Genomic DNA, 23,830 nt, shown 5'->3' on the forward strand with positions numbered 1-23,830 from the left:
TTATTGCGAATAGTTGCGCGGATAGAAGAATTAACTTATTTCGGTGAATCTCACCTTCAATATACGAGAGAAAATGGTTACATCTCTTGGATTATCAAAACATGGGAGAGAATCTCCGATTATCCAAAAATATGGCTTGTAATATTATATGAAACTCATAAAATAATATTTGAAACTCATATGAAATAACGTATAAACTGTGTGTGTATATTGATGATGGTATACAAGTATATATACAAGAGAGGACTACGTATTTAGATAACTACAACATATACGCTATCATTATCTCTATAAATTATATCATTATCTCTATACCCTCCCTCAAGTTGGAGGTGAAAGATCTTGAATCTCCAGCTTGGACAGTAGATATGAAAATGTAGTAGCCGGTAGAGCTTTGGTTAGAATATCTGCAGGTTGCTCGGTAGTTCTTATGTGTTCTGTAGTGATCAACTTGTCCTCCACAGCATCACGAACAAAATGGCAATCAGACTCAATATGTTTAGTACGTTCATGGAAGACCGGGTTTGCAGCAATATAGATGGCTGCTTTGCTGTCACAGAAGAGTTGCATTGGGTGATCATGAGATATTCCAAAGGCAGTAAGTAGTTGCTTGATCCATTTGAGCTCTTTCAAGGCAGCTGCCATGGATCGATACTCAGCCTCAGCTGAAGACAAGGAGACCATTTTTTGTTTCTTAGTTTTCCAAGATATGGGAGAAGACCCAAGTAGAACAATGTAGGCGCTTAGAGATCGACGTGTCAAGGGACACGCATTCCAGTCCGAGTCACAGTAAGCTCGAATAGAGAGATCAGAGTCAGCGCGGAGTAAGATGCCTTGGTCAGGAGAGCCTTTGAGATAGCGCACCGTTCGCAAGGCTGCGTCCCAATGAACTTGTAAGGGACACTGCATGAATTGAGTAAGAATATGAACAGCATAGCAGAGCTCCGGACGGGTAAAAGTGAGATAGATCAAGCATCCTACTAGACGACGATAAGCCTCTGGATCAGCAAAGTTGGGAGAAACAGCCAGAGCGAGTTTATGATTAAGCTCTATGGGTGTGGAACACGGTTTGGTGCCCAGTAAGCCAGTCTCAGAGATGATGTCTAACGCATACTTGCGCTGAGAAATAAAGATGCCGTCAGCGTTGCGAGCAACTTCAATGCCGAGAAAATACTTGAGTTTGCCCATATCTTTCATGTGAAAGCACTTACTCAAATAATTCTTGAATTTTTGTATGGTAGAAAGGTCGTTGCCAGAGATAATGAAGTCGTCCACATAAATCAAGATGTGTAGACTTATGTTTCCCTTGATCAGCGAGAAGTGTGAATAGTCGGCTCTGCTTTGCTTGAAGCCATAGTTCTGCAAAGCGGTACGGAGCTTAGCAAACCAGCAACGGGGAAACTGCTTAAGACCGTAAATAGACTTTCGTAGGCGGCAGACCTTTGTAGGGTCAGGATGTTCGAAACCAGGAGGGAACTTCATATAAACCTCCTCTTTCAGATCTCCGTGCAAGAAAGCATTGTGAACATCCATTTGATGGATTTCCCAATTCTTAGCAGCAGCAATTTCAAGCAAGAGGCGCACTGTGGTTGGCTTAGCAACAGGCGCAAAAGTGTCAGTGTAGTCTAGACCTTCTCGTTGTCTGTTACCACAAGCGACCACGCGAGACTTGCGTCGAAAGATTTTACCATTTGATAGATACTTGTTTTTATAAACCCATTGACACGCAATTGCCTTCTTGCCCGGAGGAAGAGAGGTGACGTCCCAAGTGTGTTGCTTTTCAAGCGCTGTGTACTCATCACCCATTGAATCATTCCATTCATCATCGAGACAAGCTTCCTTATAATTGCGAGGTTCAACGTTTGAAGTCAGAGCTGCAACAAACGCCTTATGCCCTGCGGAAAAAATTGCCCGTGAAAGGTAAGCAGAGATGGGATAGGGTGTCGTACCTGAGACCGTAATAGAGGCACCCGGAGCAGATGAAAGCGGAGCGAGAGGAGGGGGTTCTTGAAGTGTAGTGGCATTGACGACGTAGTCCTTTAGTAACACAGAAGGTTTGTGTGATCTATGACCACGACCAAGTAGTTGAGGAAGTCCTGGAGATAGAATATCAGGTTGCTCAATGGCTGAAGGTACAGGTAAAGCTGGTGGGGACGGAGATGAAGTAGTAGGAGTTGGAGAGGGAGTGGTAGATGGTGTAGTAGGAGATGATGGTTGAGTATCAGGAGTAGGTGTGGAAGGTAGTGAAATAGGTAGAGTTGTCACAGGAGATGGTGAGGAAGTCGGTAGTATCCAGTCATCAATGGCAACATCGGGTTGAAACACCGGAGGTGTCACATATTGTGTATCGTGTGTTCCAGGGAACTGATCTTCTAGAAACACCACGTCGCGACTTGAAAAGAATTCATTCTTCTCTATATCAAATAATTTCCAAGCTTTCTTGCCATAGGGGTAACCCATAAACAGGCATTTCCGACTGCGATCTCCGAACTTATCTCTATCACGCGGTCGACGGTGAGCATAGCACAAGCACCCAAAGGTTCTTAGAGAATCAAACGAAGGAGATACTCCATGAAGAAGCTCGTATGGAGTTTTCCCGTGTAATAGTGGTGTAGGTGTACGATTTATCAGGTGGGACGCAGTGAGGATGCTCTCACCCCAAAAGGAAACTGGTAGTTTAGCCTGGAATAAGAGAGATCGAGCCACGTTCAATATATGGCGATGTTTACGTTCCACACGGCCGTTCTGTTGAGGTGTGTCAACACAGGAGGTTTGATGTTGTATTCCTTGTTGCCGAAAGTAAGAAGACAGCACCATGAATTCGGTACCATTATCAGAACGAACGCACTTGACAGGTTTATCAAACTGCTTCTCACTCATTGTACAGAAGTTCTTTAAGAGACTTTGAACTTCAGATTTTTCGAGCATAAGATAGGTCCACACTGCTCTGGAGTAATCATCAACTATAGTCAGGAAGTATGCAGCACCACAAGAAGATAAGGTACGATAAGGACCCCAAATATCGCAGTGAATTAACTCAAAAGGTGCCGAAGCTTTATTAAAACTATCTCGAAAAACAGAACGAGTTTGTTTGGCTTTGAAACAAATGTCACACGCAGGTGTATCCAAATCCACACGAAAATCAGAAAACATAGGTAAAGAAGAAAGCATCTTGTAGGAAGGGTGTCCAAGTCGTCTGTGCCATAAAACTGTAGGAGATATCTTCTCTTTTCCAGTCTGATTAGCCTTCGCAACTGTGACCCCTTTGAAGTAGTAAACCCCCTCTCGCTCTTCACCTGCTCCAATCAGGGTCCTCGTAAAACGGTCCTGCAAAACACATAGTGTGTCAGTAAAAATAGCAATACATCCCGTCTGTTTAAGAAGCTTTGATATTGATATCAAAGTGCATGTAAAATTCGGCACATATAGAACATTAATCAACGAGTGATCTTTGTTCAACCGCAATTTGCCGATCTTAGTAACCCTAGATGCTGAGCCATCAGGGAAAGTAACAGCAGACGGAGTAATGTCTATGCTATCATGAAGAAGAGATAGATCACCGGTCATATGATGAGAGGCGCCGGTGTCTAAAATAACATCTGTAAGTTTTGTCTTACCAGAGAGTCGATCAGTTGACAGCTGATTGGTTTGAGTCTGAAGTAAACTGATCAGTGTAGCAATCTGATCTTGAGTAGAAGTAGATGCATTGCCGGCAGCTGCAGTAGCAGAGTTGAGACGCCCACGACCACGACCACCTGCTACATGATTTTTATCCTTTTTAATAAAATGTTATCCTTTTTAATAAAATTACGTCGATCATATACACAAATGTATACCAAGACACTTTATTTTTATCCCAATACATGATTTTTTTTCCAAGCAGATTTAGTTAGCACAATGGCTGTGACATTAATGTGTTTATTTGCCCGTTTACTTAGTTTCATTTGTTTGTTTGTCCTTTGTTTAATCTAAATATGAACGTAAGATTCGAGTTTCAAAAAAACTCAGTTACATATGCATGTGATTAGCAGTAACCAAACAAAACGAATTTAACAGTTTTGTTGGTGTTTGTCTTGTTCTCTTCAGATTCTTCACGAGAAGCCTGAAAGCAAGATTTGATATAAGCAATTAAGCATTCTAATCTTTAAATTATAAAAAAAAAATTCAAAAAGTTCTATTGATTGCTCACGAGAAGCCTGAAAACAAGATTAACATATATTCTGTTGATTTTAAATTTATGTGATCACATAAGGTTTTATTGATTGTAAATACACGTGAACGGTGATACTAAAACAAACCACTAGTCCAATGTGTTTATTGATACAGTAAAACACTAAAGAAGTTCAATCTCTATTACTATGAATGATACTTTCGACATCTATGTAGATGATGTGTAACCATTAGCCAATTAGGTAGTCGTATTATCAAGTAAAACCGTAATTGACTAATACCAACATTTCATAATCAGAAGAAAGTACACTACTAATGATTATTGTAGATAAGAGGTTAGACCATCTTCACGTGTAATTAAAAGCCTTTAAATGTCACCAGATTATTAGGTACTCCTACCAAACAATAGATAGCTCACAAGCATCATTTAGCTAAATCAATTATATTCACTTTGTTGATTTTCTAATTAAAGATTTCACCAATTAGTGATAAACTTTTCACATAATTCTTTATAGATCTTAGGAAAAATACAGACTACTCATTCACAAGCCGCAAGCTATAACTGGGAATCAAACAATTCCACAACAAAGCATGAGAAGTTTCACTGCAAATTGCAAAGATGCAATATTATCTTACTGCTCTGGCCTATTTGTGATGTCTTTGTCGGTCCCCATGTCATTAAACGAAGGCATAAATGGAGGCAACACAAAAAAAAACACACTACTGTCAAAATACTTAAAAACTACACTCTCTCCATAAAGATGCCACACCTAACTTCTCATCACCGACTTAGCTGGAAACACAGAGATTTGGTGGTTATATCTTAACCAACACATCCACAGAAGAGGCCACCATTTCCCATACAATATATTATTGAAGAGTGGCAGGTAAAAGATGAGATTGTGGACCTTAAAGTAGTTAAGTGTGTTATGTACTAACACCATGTGTGTGTGTTTTACATTTTGACAACCCGGACGTCACTCTGGCCAAACGCCGTACCACAACCTGGACATTTCCGGTGTCGGATCTCCAAGCTTCGTTGGATGCATTGCTTGCAGAAGAGATGAAAACATTTCATAATTACCACCTGGACAAATATTTGTTTGTGTGATATTAAATGCTGATAATGATATGACAGTGATAAGAGAGGATAATCAGATCATTATGTCTGCTGTGCTGATGAGATATGAGAGTAATTACCTCTTTAGGCCGATCAAAACAAACGCCACACTTGAGGATGTTTTTGCAATTCTTAACTTCTTCCTGGAGTCTGAGTGTTGCAGCTTCTACACTCTCAGAACCCAACTCTTCAAGCTCCTTGTTCAACTCCATCAGCTCTTCCTCAAGCTTTTTCTTCTCACTCCTGTTCAGTAGATAGATATTACAACCAATCTGCCAATATATAGTTATTCAGTTCAAACAAGAGATCTGTTTCCAGGTGCACCTCTCATCATCCAATTCCAGTTTGATTTCGTCTGTCCTCCTGCTGATCTGTTCATATTCCTTCTCGGATGAAGAAACAGCCGATTTGATCCACCTGAACTCCTTTTCAGCATCAGCTAATTCCCCCTTGGCGGTTTCGAGACTGAGAACGAGGTGACGATCTTCTTGAATCAGTTTATAAGCCTCAGCGAAACAGCCTTTCATCTGTAAACGTTGGACCATTAGTAAAAGGACAGTGAAAAGAGCTGTTTTGGGAGAGTTACAATAACTAGACAAGAGAAAGCTTCTCTAACCTGTTCCTCACTATGTGCAATCCTTGCTTTTAGAGTCTCTACTGATGCATTAACATTTTGCAGCTGCTTTTCCATTACTTGCTTCTCAGATAAGTGAGTGTTGTAAGCATGCTTTGTCTTGACACTCTCGGAAACAAGCTGCATCAAATAAATAATTTAAAACTGATCTGTTCAAAGGCTAAACAGAGGTAAGAAAAGGTTTGAATTGAGAAACGAGCCAAAAACAACATGTTCTAGTAGCAATAAAACCAACCTTGATATTATAATCATCCCGTTCAGCCACCTGCTGCAACAAATGTTGGTTCTGTGTTTGCATGTCTTCATAGGCTTGACCAACAGTCTAGAACAAAGAAAGTTTCGATGAGCATTTTAGACTTCTAGATTTAATAAAGTCTAATAGGATGATTGTAGATTACCTCCATTTCAGCAATCAAAGCCTCGGCCTCCTGCTCTTTGACTTTGATACCTTCCTTAAGTTCCAAAACCTCCCTAAAATTTAGAAAACAGTATCATAATAGTCCCAACACCGGTGACAAGGATAAACTCTATGACCGTTGATGTGGTAACATGAGAGAGCATACCTCTCAGAAACATCTAACTGAGTCCTCAGTTCAGCAATTTCAGCCTTTGCGGTAGCAAGCCGTTCTTGGCAAGCAGTTTCAGTTTCATTAGCCGCTTTCACTCTCAATTCAAGAAAGTGTTCATCTAAAACATTTTTCAGCTCCTCAGCCTGCGCCTGAGCTTTCCGTTGTGATTCCTTGATTTCTGCTAATCCTCTGAAATTGGAAAAAGCTCAAATCTCATATTTTCAGCAACAAAAGGAAAAGGGTATTGGATAATACACTCAAGTAGTCACTTACCTTTCATCATTACACTCACGAGTATAGATGCTCGCTAGATTTTGCAACTCTAATTTCTCTTTTAGCAGTTTTTCAATCTGCAATGTTACAATAAACCATTGAGACACTCACAGCTAAGTTTTCTGGAGTTTCAGTAATCAGCATTCATGAATTCCTAACAGATTGCTGAAGATAAAAACGCTAAGCATGCTGAAGAATTAAGTGCCTCATAAGATGGATACCATAAGAAGAAGTTATTAGCCATGATGGCCTAAGGGGAACGTAAATTGAGTAGAAAAACATGGTAATGAAAAATGGGAGTAGATGGTCATGGTTTAAAGGACATAAAGAAAACTTACTAGAGCCTTGAGAGATTTAATTTCCGCCATCTGTTCAGCACATTTATTCTCTAAACCCTTCTGTTCGTCTGCCTTTTGTTACCATGAGAAAATCAATACTTCAGGGAACAGTCCACTTTATTAGTCCAATACAAGTGAACGAACTTACACATTTGTATTTTATAGTTATACCGACTAACGTTGCATAAAAAAAATCTTATCACTTCTCCTCATCTTATCACCACTCAAGTCATAGAAAATAATACCTATGCCACATTACTATGTGAGTAAGTTGTTCTTAATAATAAATCATGCAGTTACTGAATAGTCCATCCATACAACATATAAATAAAACAAAGCTAATGGCATTTAGGAAGAAAAAAACAGAGGAAATCTTTGCGTGCATACCTTGTTACTTAACGAAACTCTCAGCGACTGAGCTTGTTGACGCAGGTCAAGAGCATCATGTGCGGTGTTCTTCCACCGTTTCAACTGCGCTTCCATCATTTCCATCTCTTTAGACAACGTTGATGCCATTGTAATAAACTCCCTTTTAATATCTTGCCGCTCTGGAACAAGAAAATACTTTGTTAAGAGCAGAAACTTAAAACGTTACACAAGCAATGAGTACTGAAACGGAGTGACCATCACCAGAGTCTTGAATAGCTTCTTCTGTTTCTAGCTCCAATCCATTCTTTTCAACTATACAACTCTGCAGCTTCTGTTCCAGCACTTCAATTCGAGAACCAACACTAGTAATCTTCTGTTTAGCTGCCTCCAGGGATTCTTCCCTTTGATTTAGGTCCTTCTCTCGTCTCATTACAAAGGACCTTTCAGCCTGAACCAAGGGTTAGACAAGGATCTGCATGAAAACTCACTCACATACGAGGGAGAGAAACACACGCAGATTAAATAAGAAGCTGACCTGAGCGGCCTCGGATAAAAGTTTATACCGATCCACATCATCGTTCCAGTGATGAAGTTGCTCTTTGATCAAGTTATACAGTCTAGACGAGTATATATACTGGTCATCCTTTAGTTCATTCTACATCCATCAAGCAAAACATGTCACTGTCAACTGCAACTATTACTCTTCGAAATATCTTTATCCAAATACTGTGAATATACCTCAATATCTTCACACTGTCTTGACAAGGAAAGATTATACTCTTGTGCAGCTTGGAGCTCAGAGAGACGACCTTCTGCCACTATCTAGAGTGATCATTAAAAACACTACTGAGCTTACAAATTGGGAAGGAAAAGAAAGATAATATGAACTACTATAGCAAAGAGCGAGCTAGTTACCTTTATTTCATCAATTGAGTCCTTCAATTCACGCAACTTCGTTTTATCTACAGGCTTCTCAGGAGAAACGCTTCCATTAGCTACTGCTGGTGATGATGTTACATGACCTTCACATGCAGCATCCTTTTGCATTTTCAGGTTTATCAATTTTCGTCTATTCTCTTCAAGCTCAGCCTTGATCTCTTCCAGTTCACCTTCAATAACCAAAGTTATTCCACACTCAGAGAAGAACTAGCAAAAAAAATGTGCCACGCTTGTACAGACAAAGAGCTGATTTTCTCATGTTTTCTAGAATAATGTATGACCTTTGAGGTGTTTAAGCTCGGATTGATCTGTTGAATGGCTGCTTACATACGCTTGAATCTGCTCAGTCTGTTCTTTGTGCCTCGCATTTAAAGCGTCAATCATCTCACGCAAGTTTCTGGCCTCCTCTTTCATTAAATCGTTAATGTTAGACAACTGAACAGTGGCGTCTGGAAAAATAAAAATAGTATGTGAATTTTCTATTAGCCACTAAAAAAAAAACGAACTGATAATTATCACACCAACCAACCAACCTTCTGCAGATTTCACAGCCTGTAAATTCTGTGATATGCTTTCAGCTTTAGTCCTCTGAGTAGCAATGGTGTTTTCAAAGACTCCCATCAACTCCACTGTAGAGGAATGACGCAGAGAAAGAGCTTCTTCAACCTTTCTCACTACCTCATCACTATTACTAGCACCTATGGAATCTACTTGAAGAAGTCTACATAGAAACATTTCGTCAGCAGCACAAGGCGGAACTGAACCTAGAAAAAAACAAGACATATACTTAATCATCTATGCTTATACTTAAGAACAATAGAGAGAGAGAGAGAGAGAGGGCTCTTATTAATAATACCTCGCTTTTTATCTGCAATGTCCAAGTATTTGAGAGCCTCTTGATTGGCTCCAGCTCGAACTCCAAGCAAGACCAGATCATCTACCAACTAAACCATCCAAAATCCATTAATTTAACAACCACAGAACCTCTAAATTAAATCATTAAGCGATGCAATTAGTCTCTGACCTGGTTCCAGAGCCGGTTAACAGAGATAAGCTGGTCATCATAAGAGCTTTGATTGAGATGCAACTCATGAATCTTAGTCTCAACATCGTACATACGTTTCTTCTGCAGGTCTAACTGCTGCACAAGCTTCTGATTCTGTAACTGTAGAACCGTGGCATCAACCTAGAAGTGAACAGTCCTTAATTCAATCAAAGGCCAAAGCTTTGAAGTGAAATAATCATTCGTTACAAATTCTCAGAGGGAAAGACTTACACTTTTAGCGACGGGATGAGACGGTGAAGAGTTAGGGGCCGTGGCGGTCGGAGAAACGGAGTCCAGAAGATGAGGCTTCTTCTGCATCGGCTCGTCCGAGTCCTGGTTCTCCATAACACCTAAACCCTAAATCGATAATGACTCGTTCTCAGGGATTACACGGAGGTTCGGAGAGTTCGCCGGAGAATCAATTTCAAGTCGACTGATTATTGTTTTTTTTTTTAATCTATTAAGAGAATAAACAAACTAAAACGGTGCGTTATTAGCTTCAATGCCCAGTGAAAACCCAAAGCCTATTGGGCCTATGTTGTATATATAGAGTGAGAGGCCCAATACAAACGTACAAAAACTCATTTCTGGTCTGTTTTCACAGAGGTAATGTAGCTTTGGTGTTGAGAGTCAATCCGGTTAGGCTTAAACCGAGACTGGTTATGTCAATTGAGTTGTCAAAATTTGAAGAGGACGGTTTATCCGGTTCAGAAAAGTTGTTAGCTCATGGTTTATGGTAGTTTGGTATCAACTTAATGTGTGTAACAAACTCTATCATATGTGGTTAACCCATCTCTTCAAAGTGAGCAAGAGAGTGATTATTCAAGATTCTTGATTCATTGTAACAGAAGAAGAGAGATAGTGAACTGCTGAGAATCCACACCTCGAGACGTAGGGTTATTACCCATCATGAGGGCCTGAACTCGGTTAATCATGTGTGTCACTTTTGTTCTGTCTTTCTTTCATTGCTTGAGAGAGTTATGAGGTTGGGAGTGTTTGTTGTTCTTGAGCTCATTGATCCCAACAGCTAAATCCTATTAATCATGTTCTCTTCAAGCTAAGATCGGATTTATGCACAAGATCGTATATTTAATACGAAATTAAATATGGACTTATTTGCTAAATAACCAAAAAAATAAGGGAAATTAGATTTTGAGAGAGAGAGTAGAGAGAGATAGGAAGGGAAAGTAGGAGACAAGGGGTGTTTTTAGTTAGTTAATGAATTTTGGTTTTTGTTGTGTATAGTGAATGCAATTTAATTCTTTTTCAAAAAAAAAAAAGATCATATATTTAACTGCATTATCTTCAGTTTTCTAGAATTTTATTTTGTTTTAGGGTTTTCTCTATTTTAATTTACATGTAATCATCAAACACAACTTTTTTAAGAAAAAAAAATCTGAAAATTAAATTTTACTATATTTTAAATATGAGAAATTCGAGTTAAACAATACATTAACAAAAACACTGGTGTTCCAAGTCATTGAGATGGTTGGAAAGAATGGAACCCGTCAGAGTCAAAATGTTGATGTCTTCTAGTTACAATGCTAAAGAGAAAAAGATTATACATAGTTCTTAGAACATCTCCAAAAGAAACTTTATAACTTAAAGTTTTTTGCTCTCTAAAAAGGAATTTCAAAACTTTAAATTTGAAATTTTAAGGAGTGAAACTCTATATTTGAAGTTTCACTATTCAAAACTTCAAATTTGAAGTTTCATATTTTTATTTGCATTTTGGTCCTTACAATTACACATCACATTTATGATTCATAAATATTTTCTTGTTTATTGTTTTAATCCTTATAAAAATGATATCTCGTAAATATTTAAGTTTTGTTTACAAAATTTAAGTTTATACATAAAATTAAAAATAAGATTTTTTTAAAACTAGATTTAGATAACAAAAAATATACAAAAGAAACTTAACAATTTCTTTTTAAAATAATTACATGAAGACATAACTATTACATAAATTTAAATATTACAACAACACTAATAGTCATGTAAGTTTGAACCGGAACCTTCGAAATTTCTAAATATTGTCCAATTTTTTTTTTGTGTAACTGAAGATGGTTGTTGTTGATGATGATGTCTTTTCGTACAATTATTTCTTATTTATATTAAATATATTCACGAGTATTAATATTATCGATAAAAGTTAGTCTTTTAGCAATTTTTATGTTTCTCTTTTACTTTCTGGTTCTTATCTAATGTATTTACAAATATTAATATCACATGATTTTAACAATTTTTATATCTAATCTACAAATTAAAAATGAGGATAGTCATTTTTATTTCAAAATGCACTAGTAGATCATATATGCATTACGAAAATCACTTTATGGAATAATATGGTATTTTGATTGAAGTTTAATATTAATTAAGTTATTTTGTTTAAAATTTTATATGTTTATATATGTGCTAGTTATTTACAAAAAAGTTTTAATGAATTCAAATTAGTTATGATAAATATAAGGACCATACTATAAAATACAAATAGTTTTAAAGTTGAGTTTGAAGTTTTGTTTTTGGAGAAAAACACATTTAAACTTCAAATATAAAGTTTTAGAAACTTTAAAATAAAGTTTCTTTTTGGAGATCTCTTAGTGTTTGAGTTTAAAAATTGGGAACCATGGTGATGAAATTTGTTAACTGTGAGGTATTTAGGCCTAATAATCCTTCCAGACCGGAAAAAATTTGATTCGTTCTTATGACATAGTACAAATTCTTTCCCCCCCCCCCCCCCCCCCCCCCCCCCCCCAAGTTTCGGACTAGGAGCGCAATGTTGAATTTTTTTTTGATAGCGCAATGTTGAATAAACGGCACTATTGCTGAATAATTCGAGCCGGGTGCCACATGTCTACAAGTGTTCCTATGTTGTGTGTTTTATGTCCTAATTAGGTAAACTTTACAATGGTCATATTTTGGCGACAAAAATAGCGATGAATATGCGTTATTTCTCATTATATTAAATTTGTATTTAATACGTGGTGAATAATTTGGTATATGTTTATGGAATTTCTTTGTTCAAGCTAGAAGAATACATAAACGACAGGTTCTTCCTACTATAGCATTATAACTAGAACTTGATCCACATGGTATTTATTTTTAATTTTCGTAAATAAACATTTCAATATCTACATTTTATTTTATTTAATATTTAAAATAACCATGTACACTTAACCATTTGGTATTACAAAATGTATATTATACAAGTAACCTGATGTTGCTAAAAGCCTATGATTAGCAAAATATCCACCTCAACTTAGCAAAAAAAAAAGCAAAATGATATTTTTTATTTGATGTAACTTAGTCAACTGATATTTTATTTTATTACAATAGAGAATATTCGGTGATACAATTTACTATTTGATTATGAGATAGATAGTTATTATTAGGGGTGGGCGTTCGGGTTTGGATCAGGTATTTCAGATTTTCGAGTATTTCGGTATAGAGGTAGAAAACCCGTTCGGATATTTATATACTTTGGGTCGGGTTCGGGTATTTTTACTTCGGGTTCGGTTATTTCGGATCGGATTCAGATATTTAGATTTTGAAAAAAAAATTAATTTTTTATTTCTCAAATTTCTTGTATTTAAAAATATAACTTTCACTTAACTAATTTTTGATTTTTGATAGATTGAATGATTAATAGATTTGGACATAACATTTTAAAACTAAAAAAAAATTAATTTGGTTATTGTTTTTAAATTTTGGATGTAACTTTTTGTTAATTCTTGAAATAAAAAGTTTGACATACATTTCAAGTGAGTAACAAATCATTTTCTCAGTAATTCTATGTATATCATATGAACTTAAAGTATGTGTAGTATCAATAGAAATATTTTATATAAAATAAGAGATGTAAACTAAAAATATATGGTTAATTATACATATGTTCGGTTATCTTCGGATATTCATTCGGGTTTGGATATTACCTGTTCGGGTTTGAATATTATCCGTTCGGGTTCGGATATCCAATCTCTCCTAATTCAATACCCGTTCGTATATTTTGCTACTTCGGTTCAGATTTTGGTTTGGGTTTTTTGGATCAGATTCGGGTGCGGCTTCAGATATCGGGTAAAGTGCCCACCCCTAGTTATTATTACTTTAGTAACACATATTATTGATGTAAATTAAGGTTAAATTTTAAAATTATTTCAGTTTTAATAAGATAGATGAATTAAATAATTGTTATTATGACAGTTTAAAACACAAACATTTTATTTTTACATTGAGTAATTATATTTTGTGTTTTGATCGATCAATTTTACCACGAATGTTGATATCATAAAACAAATCCTACATTTATAAAACTTATATTTATGTCAAAATAATCGAAATAAATATTTAATACTAAGAATCTTCAGATACTATAGATTTTTGAAATTGAAAAAGTATATTATTATTTTCGGTTATGTAGGCGATTAGGTTGGATGACTATATTGATAATATATCGTATAGGATAAATTAAAGGTAGATTGATTAGTTATAGAATATAATCTGTTGGTAACCTAGATTTAAGCAAGTTAATTGGACTGAAAAAGGAAAGATTATAATTTACTGAATTATTGTTACATACTGTATTATTTTAATAAATAGGGAATATTTTTTATTAATAACTGATAGCCTAGAATTTAGGAATTAAGTTGGAAATAAATAATATTATTTATTGGTAATTTAGATTTTAGAAAACAAAATTAAAAAGGAAGATTACGATTTGTAATTTAGGTAATAATCATTTTAAGAAAATGCATTAATAAACAGAAAAAGACAAAAAAATATAAAAGATAGATTAATTAATTATTTCAATATTGTAAATAAATCATAAAATTAATAAAAATTTCTTATTTATACTTATATTTTAATAAGATAGATTAATGCTTAATAAGTCGCACTTCTGATCTGACTTTTGAACATGCATTTTGGATTAGTTGCAATTTGCAAAGTAGACGTCACGTCACGTCACTCATATATTTTTTATACGTTTCGTATCTTCTCGATCGAACGTGATTCAGATGATTCTTGGTTTACTTTCTTTACGAGTTTTTTTTTACTTCGCAACAATAGTCCAACCAGAAAGCATGGAGGATTCTGATCCGCGCCCTGACAAACATCGATTTCGAGAGACTTGGCTCCACAGCTCAACGTGTTTCATGCAAAGTTTAAGTGCTGTCCTACTACAGCTGTTGTATATCCAGAATCGAAAGACCATGCTGCCTACTACAGCTATTGTATTATCCAGAATCGAAAGACCAAACTGAACTAAGAGATATAATAAACTAAATCAAATAATTATTAATGTCCAAATGATTACTAGTTTAAATGTGTAGGACACCTGAATGACTGTCCAAATAATTATTAAACAAAAAATGATAGGATTTATACGGGCTAAAGTTAGACTTGTGTTTTCTATTTCAAGCATTGTTCAGTTTGATTCGACTTGAAATCATCATGATCGTTTAAACGATAATTAAAGTAAACACTGAAAAGTTACGAAATTCCAACTTGTTTCTTGCACATGGTTGATGAAACACATTTTACGATCAATACACTATACACAACACACAAGATCAACCGAATCAAAGAATTTTTTTTAATGTTATTTTCTGGATAATTTTGGTTTAATTGAACTTGTTTTCAACTTTTTAAGGTTTTAAAGAATTTAAAAGTTTGTGGTAGTTAATGTGTTGGAAAAAGAAGCACAATTTTTGGGTGGGTGTGAGGAGAAATAGTTTGGAGAACTTCCTTTTATTACAACAAACATTAAAACATGAAAACATTAATAACAATTTGAATTGAGTTGGTAAAATAGACTTTATTATCTAGAATAAACATTTTTTGTATCTCATGACATAACCGATCATCACTAAGAAAGTTTCTCACATTTTATCTTCATGATCAACAAGTTTACCCATCTGGACAAAACTCATTTTCTGAGTCTCGAAGTGTTGTTGCTCTTCATCATATTGACCTCTTTGATAATTGGTGGTTAGACTAGAATACTCTATGTTTCCACCGTAGTTTCGATCCATAATCAAAAATAGTGTCACAACACATATTGTGTTTATAACGAATAAGCAACTGAATTCGAGGTTGACCAACGCTTTAGCTCTGTGAAGAGCTTCTTGGGTTGAACAATTGACCAGTTGGTGCCCATCTTCAACGTAAATAAAACATCCTTTAGGGATCAAACTTGGTGTGTAAAGCATGCAACCCAAAAATATAAACCACACTCCTTGAAAAACTATACTTGAAGATCTCACAAGGCTCACCAAAAAGCTCTTGGGCAAGGCAACACCTTTTGAATTAAAATGAAACGATTAGTGAGATAGTAATAATGTAGAACGAATTACTCAAAAGAGTATTTATCAAAATTGTAATTTTAGAAAGTAAAACAAACAAATTAAAATATGAAAATTTGAAATGTATGTCAAAATTAACGTATATAGATAATATGCATACTACAATTAACATAGTTTCTGATGTTTTTTTTTTGTTAATAGAGTTTTTGATGTTTTGCACCGATCTTTATAATAGTATTGGCGAACCTAATACTAAGAAATAGTTAAATACAATTCCTTTCCATATATATACATGTTAATTAAGAACTTCAAGATACTGTATTTATTATAGGGGTCTCAAAACAATGTACCTACCCATGAGAGTGGTGAGGAGAGAGACAAAGATAATGAGTTGGAGGATCAAATGGTACTGTCCCTCAAAACCCACGTGGTCGGTAGAGTGAAAATGGAAAAGAAGTAGCTCCTGACTGAAGGCAGCGGCTGCAGCTAGGATGGTTAGCCCCTCAGAAGCCGCTGCTCTAGGTCGTGCTCGGTCAAGCACTAGTGCTAAAACAGCATAAACCAAGAAGGACATGGAGATAAAAGAATGTTCAAAGTTGTGGAGGTGGTTTGATGGGATGGTGCCATCTGAGTCAAAGGGCTGGTGCTTTGTAGGTCCAACGAAGAGCTCCATTGATATGGAAGCTGATGAAGAGAACATGATGAAGTAGAGCTCTAAGTACCTGATCTTTGATACTGGGAACCATATAGATGAATAGAATATGTTTGGACGAAGACAAAAGAGCTTTATGTTGTTGAATAAGTGCCATAAGCCAAGTGCTAAGAAAGCAAGACCTGGTAAAACATGTCCAACGAGTGTTCCCATGTTGTGGATTTGATGTCTTAGTGATCTTTGGTTTGTGTGCCAGAGAGAAAGAGAGGAGATAGTTTCTGACTGTGAGCAAGAATCAATGAGGAGTCGATGGGTTTAATACGAAATAAGTTTGAGGGATAGGCTTCAATAATAAGCGTTTGCATAAACGTTCAACTGCAAGTTGACTTTATAGGGTTAGTTAAATAAGGCTTGTCAGCCTAAAAGTTCAACTGCAAGTTTGGATTGGGTTTTCTTTATTAAGCAATAAAAGCACATGTGCTTGTTGAGATCTCTTTGGAAGCAAAAGAATCTGCAAATAAATTACTCCAAAAGTCCATAAAAAGTTGATGTCTCGTGTTCTATATACGGAATAAGTTAATTCGTACTTTTCTTAGTAATGTTAAAAAAAGTATTTTGCATGATTTAGAAAACGCACAAAGGCTCTATCAAATTTCAAATGTTGTTGCTTGTTGTTTGTTGCAAGTTTCTATTTGTTCATATAGAATAATTAAGACACTTGAAAAATTATGTTTTTTATCATCAACTTAAACATACTTGATTAAGACTCAGATAACCAAAAAAAGAGACTTTGTATTATTGTGGACAAAATAAAACGATTAGTTTCGAGCACCGCATACTTGACTGTCCGTCTTTACGTTTTTGAGTCTGGAATACGCGTTTTATCTCAAATGTGTTGAACCCTTCTTGTAACTGTAGAATTTCTACACTTAAACAATTGTCACTTTTAATTTTCAAATCATCAAATGTAACACCTCTTAAATTGAGATTTTACTTAATATACCTTTAAAAAATTGATAATAAATATCATAATTACTATTTGTAAAAATGATTTAAAATTAAATCATAGATAAAGATTATTAAACTGCTATTAAATTTAATATCAAGATGAATTTTATTTTATTCGACCAGTCGATTAATAGAATTTATAGATACGGAGAGTATGCTATTTATAGAATTTAAATTATGATGAGTAAATAAAAGAAACAAGGATGTCTTTTTTTTTGTTCAAAATAATAGATACATAAGTTTTGATTTTTGATTTATTTTTAATCAAAAACTGTTGAGAATAATATTATGGTTGCAACACCTCAGCAATTTTGATATTCAGTATTTGTCTAGTTCTTTCTTTTAAACTTCACGTACTTATCCAGAATAATATTTAATCTTTTCATTACTTATCAGCTACTACGTGTATTTTGTCTAATCAAAGCGTATTTTATAAATTATTAGAACCGGCCCGCCCTACGGGCGGGATATACTTTACTTGTGATCTAGGTTATTATTTTTGTATGATTTTTTGGTTTGTGTTTTTGGTTTACATTTGCAAGAGATGTGTATGATAATGAATTTTGTCTTTTAAAAGAATTTAGGTGAGGAAGGATTAAATATGTGATAAGATATATTTTGCTTGTTTGCAATAGTTGTTTATCTATTAAAGAATTGTGGCATTGGTATGCTGTGAGAGCTCCAAATGGTCTTCATGTTGTTTCTTTTACAAAAAAATTATTCCGTATTTGGTACTTATTTGTGGTTTGTAATATCTAGGTTCAGAAGAATTGGGTTGTGAGTAAATTTTTGTGTAAGTTATAAGAGTATTTACTTTTTATGTTGAAATCATAGTCTTTTGACATGCTATTGGAGTGGAAATGGTGATTATATAAAGTTGCATTTCTTATTAAATGTAAAATGTTATATTGAATGAGAAGAAGGTAGTAACGCAAAGCTAATCAAAGTACGAAAACATTGAAACTGGAAAATGTGAAAACTGAGCAGTGGCCGATGAGTGTATGCACTTGTCAGTCACCGTAAAATCAACACCAAGAATTTCTCCATTTGTTTATAGCAGTAATAATCACTATATCAGTTTTTGAGATTATTGAGATGGCACTTTCTTGGTGGCATTGTAAAGATCATATTAGTTCCATACCACTTTTTTTAATGTAGATATGTCGCATAAGGAACGTTTGATCTATCTCAGCATTTGTCAGCTCAAGACATGTCGGTTAGATGTTCATGTCGATCCATAAATTTCATGCATTCCTCATGTACATAGCAAAATTATGGCATAGAGATAATTACCTTTACCACAGTTGTTGTGATTATTAATGAAGTTGTGTTCTATTTTTATTATGCCAGTATAGATATTTTAATGTTTGTTTTAGTATAAGTTATCTAATTTCATTTCTGTTATTTTTTGTTTGTTATCCGGTTATTTTACATTATGTCCTTTGTTGGTTTATGCAGTTATATATATATAGTTTCATATCAATACTATTAAAAGGGAAGGAATTCTAAAAAATCTACATATAAAAGGTTGTTGCACCTACTTAATTAATTGTTGGACCATATAATAAGTTAAACTAACTATAAAATATCAATTAGTGCTTCATACCCTATATTTTCTCCTGCAGTCAACCGGAAATTATAACTAAGCAAATCAAATCAAATTAATTTTAATCATATGTCGATGGTTTCCACCTTGCTATATATATATCCACTTTCTTCCATATTATTATACTTACCATATAAAAAAAATTGGCCTAGACACATTTTAAATATATACTGATTGTAACACTAAGAAATAGTAAAATACTCATGTGAACATGAATCTTAATAATTATAAAGTTACCCCGTAAAACATTTCCTACATATTTGATATATATGTATATCATGAAACATTAGTAATAGTTATGTTCATTGTTCAATGTTTATAAAACTATTGTTGTCGATTGATTATAAGTCGCCCTTTTAACATTACTATATGGATGATATATATACTATGTCTTTTAATAGTATTGATCATTAATACAAATGCATAACAAAAATAAAATTTACATTTTATATGAGTAATCAAATAGTTTATTCAATTTTATATACTATTATAAAGTATATGAGAAATTTAATTAATTTTTTTTAAATACTATTAAGATTTTTTTGGTTTTTAGCAAGTCAACCGGTGTCGGTTCACTGGTTAATAGCAATTTTTGGGTTAATCAGCTTTTAATTAATAATTTTTTTATTAAATTCAAATTTTGTTGAAACATATCGGTTGATAGAATCTCTGATAGAATGTTACATGAAGAATGTAAGCTATTCTGGATTATATACAGCCATCGGGTTTACCGGTTCGACCGCAGGTCCGAATGAGACTTGAAAACCATTGCTTATATCTTAATTTGTCTATATATAAACCACGTATGTACCCTACTAAAAGTAATTAAATAATTTGTATACTTTCTTCACACCATTTAAATGTGATGCACTATTAGTCCTCAACATTTGATTTCAATTCAAATATTTTAGTTTTTGGTGTTTTGGTTCTATAAATATAAAAACTGTTCAGGTATTTACAAAGTTTGGTTAGGTTTCAGTTGGATTATTTTGTTTTTTGGTTCGGTTCAATAGCAAAGTTGGGAACCGGGTCAGTTTCAAATTTTCAGTTCCATAAATATATGATCTACTTGGTTTATGAAATCCATTCAGTTTTTTTTTTCTTCAGTTTGGTATGGTTCAGTTTGTTCTTTTGGATAAATGTGCTCAGACTTATACATTATCTTATATTGAAATTCGTTAAAATATTGTTAATTTCGAAAACAAACCCGCGTTTTCAAACGCGGGTCAAAATCTAGTTAATATTAAAATTATGTTTGAGCTTTTTATTCTAGTATTTTCTTTTTAAAAAATCACATTTAATTAAATAAAATAACCTTACATTTTGTATTCACAATACCTATAAAACATATATTTATTTTGCCCTAAAACCCAATTTAATGTAATCTTTTAAAATGTTTAATTTATTCTCAATTATATGTAACATTAATCTTCACTATTTTATAACAACTTACACTATTTAATTTATTATTATTTTGTAAATTATTTATATATATTTAGTTTCATATCAATATTAAAATTATGTTTGAGCTTTTTATTTTAGCATTTTTTAACAAAAAAACCACATTTTATTCAATAAAATAATCTTACATTTTGTATTCACAACACCTATAAAACATATATTTATTTTGCCCTAAAAACCAATTTAATGTAATCTTTTAAAAATGTTTAATTTATTCTCAATTATATGTAACATTAATTTTCACTATTTTATAACAACATACACTATTTAATTTATTATTATTTTGTAAGTTATTTATATATAAATAATGAATGTGTTATGTAGTGCGTGATATGCCAGTTGTTTTTGGTGTATGCAAGTATTTCTTGCATAATATTATTGTTTATTAGATAAATTAGTCTTTGGAAGTAATGAATGTGTAAATACATTTGCTATTTTTCAACATGTGGCCGAGTATAGATGTTATAGAGAGGACTACTGAAAGAGTAATTTTCAATGTTGTTAGTGTGGTTTCTATATATTCTGGAACGATGATCAATTTCATGTGCATATTAAGGAAAATAGTGGAGGAGAAACATATTTGAAAAGGTTCTTAGAAAGAATTTTAATCTCGTGAAATAACTTTGTTTCAATAGGCTTCTCAAAGTGAATTGTTTTCTTTTTTGGTATTTGGATTAGAGGACTTTTTTGTGGGAGGTCAAGAAAATAACAATGATGACTCTTTGGTTGTTTTTTTAAACATGTGATATTCTGAATAGTGAATATTAACTTAGTGGTCACGCGAGAAAGGAATTAGTATGTCTTACCGTACGATAAGAGTTCTATTTTATTGGTCGAAAGCATGTAAAGTTGTAAGCTCAAACTTATGTCGTTTTTTAGTATGGTTGAATCGAGGGAGGAAGCTAAATTTAGATTATGGTAATATCGACCAAAGAAAACTGTAGCCTTTTATGTTTTCAGTTTTTTTTTTCTCTTATTTTGGCCGTAGAGTAAAGTGTGAACAGTAATACAATGGCTTTAGCATCTGAGATTACTGATTTACAACCAAAAAGAGTTTCTAAGTGGAAAATCATCAACACACAAACACTACTTCTGCGCTTCTCTCTCTCATCACCTGCAACACCTTTAGCTTCTTCTATCCTCACGTACAAACCATCTGTTTAATCAAATCTTCAATACGACCATGAAAAAATATTTTTCTTTATCATGTGTGGTGTGATATAAAAAGAGTGTGTTTACCAATTTGCAGATGTTTTTTTTTCCTTTCAGTGTCTTTGAAGCTTCTTCGGCATAAGCTCGAGCAGCTTCTGCTGCATCTGCTTCCTTTGCAGATTCTTCAGCCGCTGTCATGGCAGCTTCTACCTTTGAAACTGCTTGTTCTGCATCTGCTTCCGCCTCATGTGCGTTCATAGTCTTCTGGCTAACTCTGTATTAATCTGGACAGTTTTCTGAACAGTCCTTTCTTCTCTGTTTGTTTTAGGTGCAGGTAAAGAAAGAACTCTATGTTTTTCCAGACAATGTTCCCAAATGTCTTCTCCTGTGGGAAGCCAAAAGGATGGGAATGTGCAACTCTATACCTGTGTTTAGCCTGTAAAGAGAAAATTCTGATCAATAAACGTCCCAAGTTGCTGTGAGTGAAGCATGTCTCAGGTATAGAGAAGAAAATAAATTGCACAAAGATTATATGCACACGATACCTGTGTCAAATACATTGAAATGGCTGTACCAACTGATTAATTGTTAACTTGATAAGTCTATCACAAGCAGTCAAGATTAACCTGGTCGACTGCAACCGTTTTCAAGTTTGGCGGGGTGTTATTGTTCTTCCTACACGAACGAAAAAAGCAACACATAAAGTCAATCCACTAAGATATTAAGAACGGTTGCACAGTTACTTAAGGCATAATCATTTATATATATTTATTTAAAAACTATGCTGTTTACCAAAGCTTTCAAAAAGTAGTGACAAAGTTCTTAGTGACCAGAGAATTACTGTAACGGAAAAAAAAAAAGAAGAAAAAAAATCAAACCATTAAGCCTTGGATCATGGATTGTAATGGGGTGGTAGCAACTCAGGGGGTGTTCTCTTTTTTTTTTGTTAGTTCAGATGTACGAATTGAATCAAATTCCATGAAAATTCCCCTGTTTAAACAAAGATTAAGCACTTTGAAATTTGGCTCATAAGAAGATCATGTTACAAAAAAAAACGCATTGGTCATATTACCTGAATGATTTTCTTTTGAAAAGAATGTATTTCCAGGATAGTTCCGGAAGAACACCAAAGAGGCTTAATAACTCGGAAATTTCCATGCAAGCAGTTTGACAAAAAAAGAGTGTTTATAATACACAAATAGCATCTCCCAGCAGGCCCGTCCCTCCCTTAAGGCAGATGAAGCATTGGCTTCAGGCCACAAATATAAAAATGAAATATAGGTCACACTAACCAAAATATAGGCCACACTAACCAAAATTGTACGTTGCTTAAATGTTTTAGGAAGATAAGTTGGATTTTCTTGTCCCTAGTTCGAGCAATACCAAAACCATATCATACGCTTTTGTTATTAACAATTTTATTTATAAGGGCCACATATCTTGACAGGCTTTAAGCCTCGTAAAGTTTTGGAACGGCACTGTCTCCCACACTAAGCAAAAATAATCAGTAAAAGACATATATCCGAAGGATGAAAGTGGTGAGAGTGGTGATTAGAGAGACAAAGATAATGAGCTGGACGATGAAATGGTATTGTCCCTCAACGCCCATGTGGTCGGCAGAGTGAAAATGGAAAAGAAGTAGCTGCTGAGTGAAGGCAGCGGCTGCAGCTAGGATGGTTAGTCCCTCGGAAGCCGCTGCTCTAGGCCGTGCTCGATCAAGCACTAGTGCGGAAACAGCATAAACCAAGAAGGCCATGGAGATAGAAGAATGTTCAACGTTTTGGAGATGGTTCGATGGGATGGTGCCATCTGAGTCAAAGGGATGGTGTCTTCTAGGTCCAATAAAGAGCTCCATTGATATGGAAGCTGATGCAGAGAACATCATAAAGTAAAGCTCTAAGTGCCTGATCTTTGATACTGGGAACCATGGAGATGAAATGAATGTGTTTGGACGTAGACAAAAGAGTTTTATGTTGTTGAATAAGTGCCACAAACCAAGTGCTAAGAAGGCAAAACCTGGTAAAATATGTCCCGCACGTGATCCCATGTTGTGGGTCTTTATATTTTACTGATCTTTGGTTTGTGTGTTAGAGAGAGATAGTTTCTGATTGTGAGCAAAATCATGGATGAGTCGATGGGTTAAATATGAATTGAGGTTTGTGGAATTGGCATATAGATTAAGCGTTTATTTA

The 23,830-nt window shown here is 34.4% G+C and overlaps 3 protein-coding genes across 3 annotated transcripts; all 3 read right to left on the minus strand.

Annotated features, from left to right (window-relative positions):
* Nucleotides 1–4,769: 4,769 nt before the first annotated feature.
* On the minus strand, nucleotides 4,770–9,942 carry LOC106443573 (E3 ubiquitin-protein ligase BRE1-like 2). Its single transcript, XM_013885130.3, has 19 exons — nucleotides 9,689–9,942; nucleotides 9,437–9,598; nucleotides 9,269–9,356; nucleotides 8,946–9,176; nucleotides 8,694–8,861; nucleotides 8,389–8,582; nucleotides 8,212–8,295; nucleotides 8,009–8,128; nucleotides 7,735–7,921; nucleotides 7,492–7,652; nucleotides 7,105–7,176; nucleotides 6,767–6,843; nucleotides 6,488–6,682; nucleotides 6,323–6,395; nucleotides 6,160–6,246; nucleotides 5,907–6,044; nucleotides 5,615–5,817; nucleotides 5,371–5,533; nucleotides 4,770–5,257 (listed from the first exon to the last, which is right to left on the minus strand). The coding sequence occupies exons 1-19, from the start codon at nucleotides 9,800–9,802 to the stop codon at nucleotides 5,126–5,128; spliced, it is 2,649 nt and encodes an 882-aa protein (XP_013740584.2). The 5' UTR covers nucleotides 9,803–9,942; the 3' UTR covers nucleotides 4,770–5,125.
* Nucleotides 9,943–15,186: 5,244 nt separating this feature from the next.
* LOC106375419 (transmembrane protein 45A-like) lies at nucleotides 15,187–16,794 on the minus strand. Its single transcript, XM_013815320.3, has 2 exons — nucleotides 16,114–16,794; nucleotides 15,187–15,755 (listed from the first exon to the last, which is right to left on the minus strand). Exons 1-2 carry the CDS (start codon nucleotides 16,622–16,624, stop codon nucleotides 15,337–15,339), a joined length of 930 nt encoding a protein of 309 aa, XP_013670774.1. The 5' UTR covers nucleotides 16,625–16,794; the 3' UTR covers nucleotides 15,187–15,336.
* A 5,410-nt stretch (nucleotides 16,795–22,204) lies between these two features.
* On the minus strand, nucleotides 22,205–23,717 carry LOC106360014. Its single transcript, XM_013799628.2, has one exon. It carries the CDS (start codon nucleotides 23,683–23,685, stop codon nucleotides 23,143–23,145), a length of 543 nt encoding a protein of 180 aa, XP_013655082.1. The 5' UTR covers nucleotides 23,686–23,717; the 3' UTR covers nucleotides 22,205–23,142.
* Between the last annotated feature and the right edge of the window lie 113 nt (nucleotides 23,718–23,830).

The sequence above is a fragment of the Brassica napus genome, chromosome A8, assembly GCF_020379485.1.
Source record: "Brassica napus cultivar Da-Ae chromosome A8, Da-Ae, whole genome shotgun sequence".
In the NCBI taxonomy this organism is placed as follows: domain Eukaryota; kingdom Viridiplantae; phylum Streptophyta; class Magnoliopsida; order Brassicales; family Brassicaceae; genus Brassica; species Brassica napus.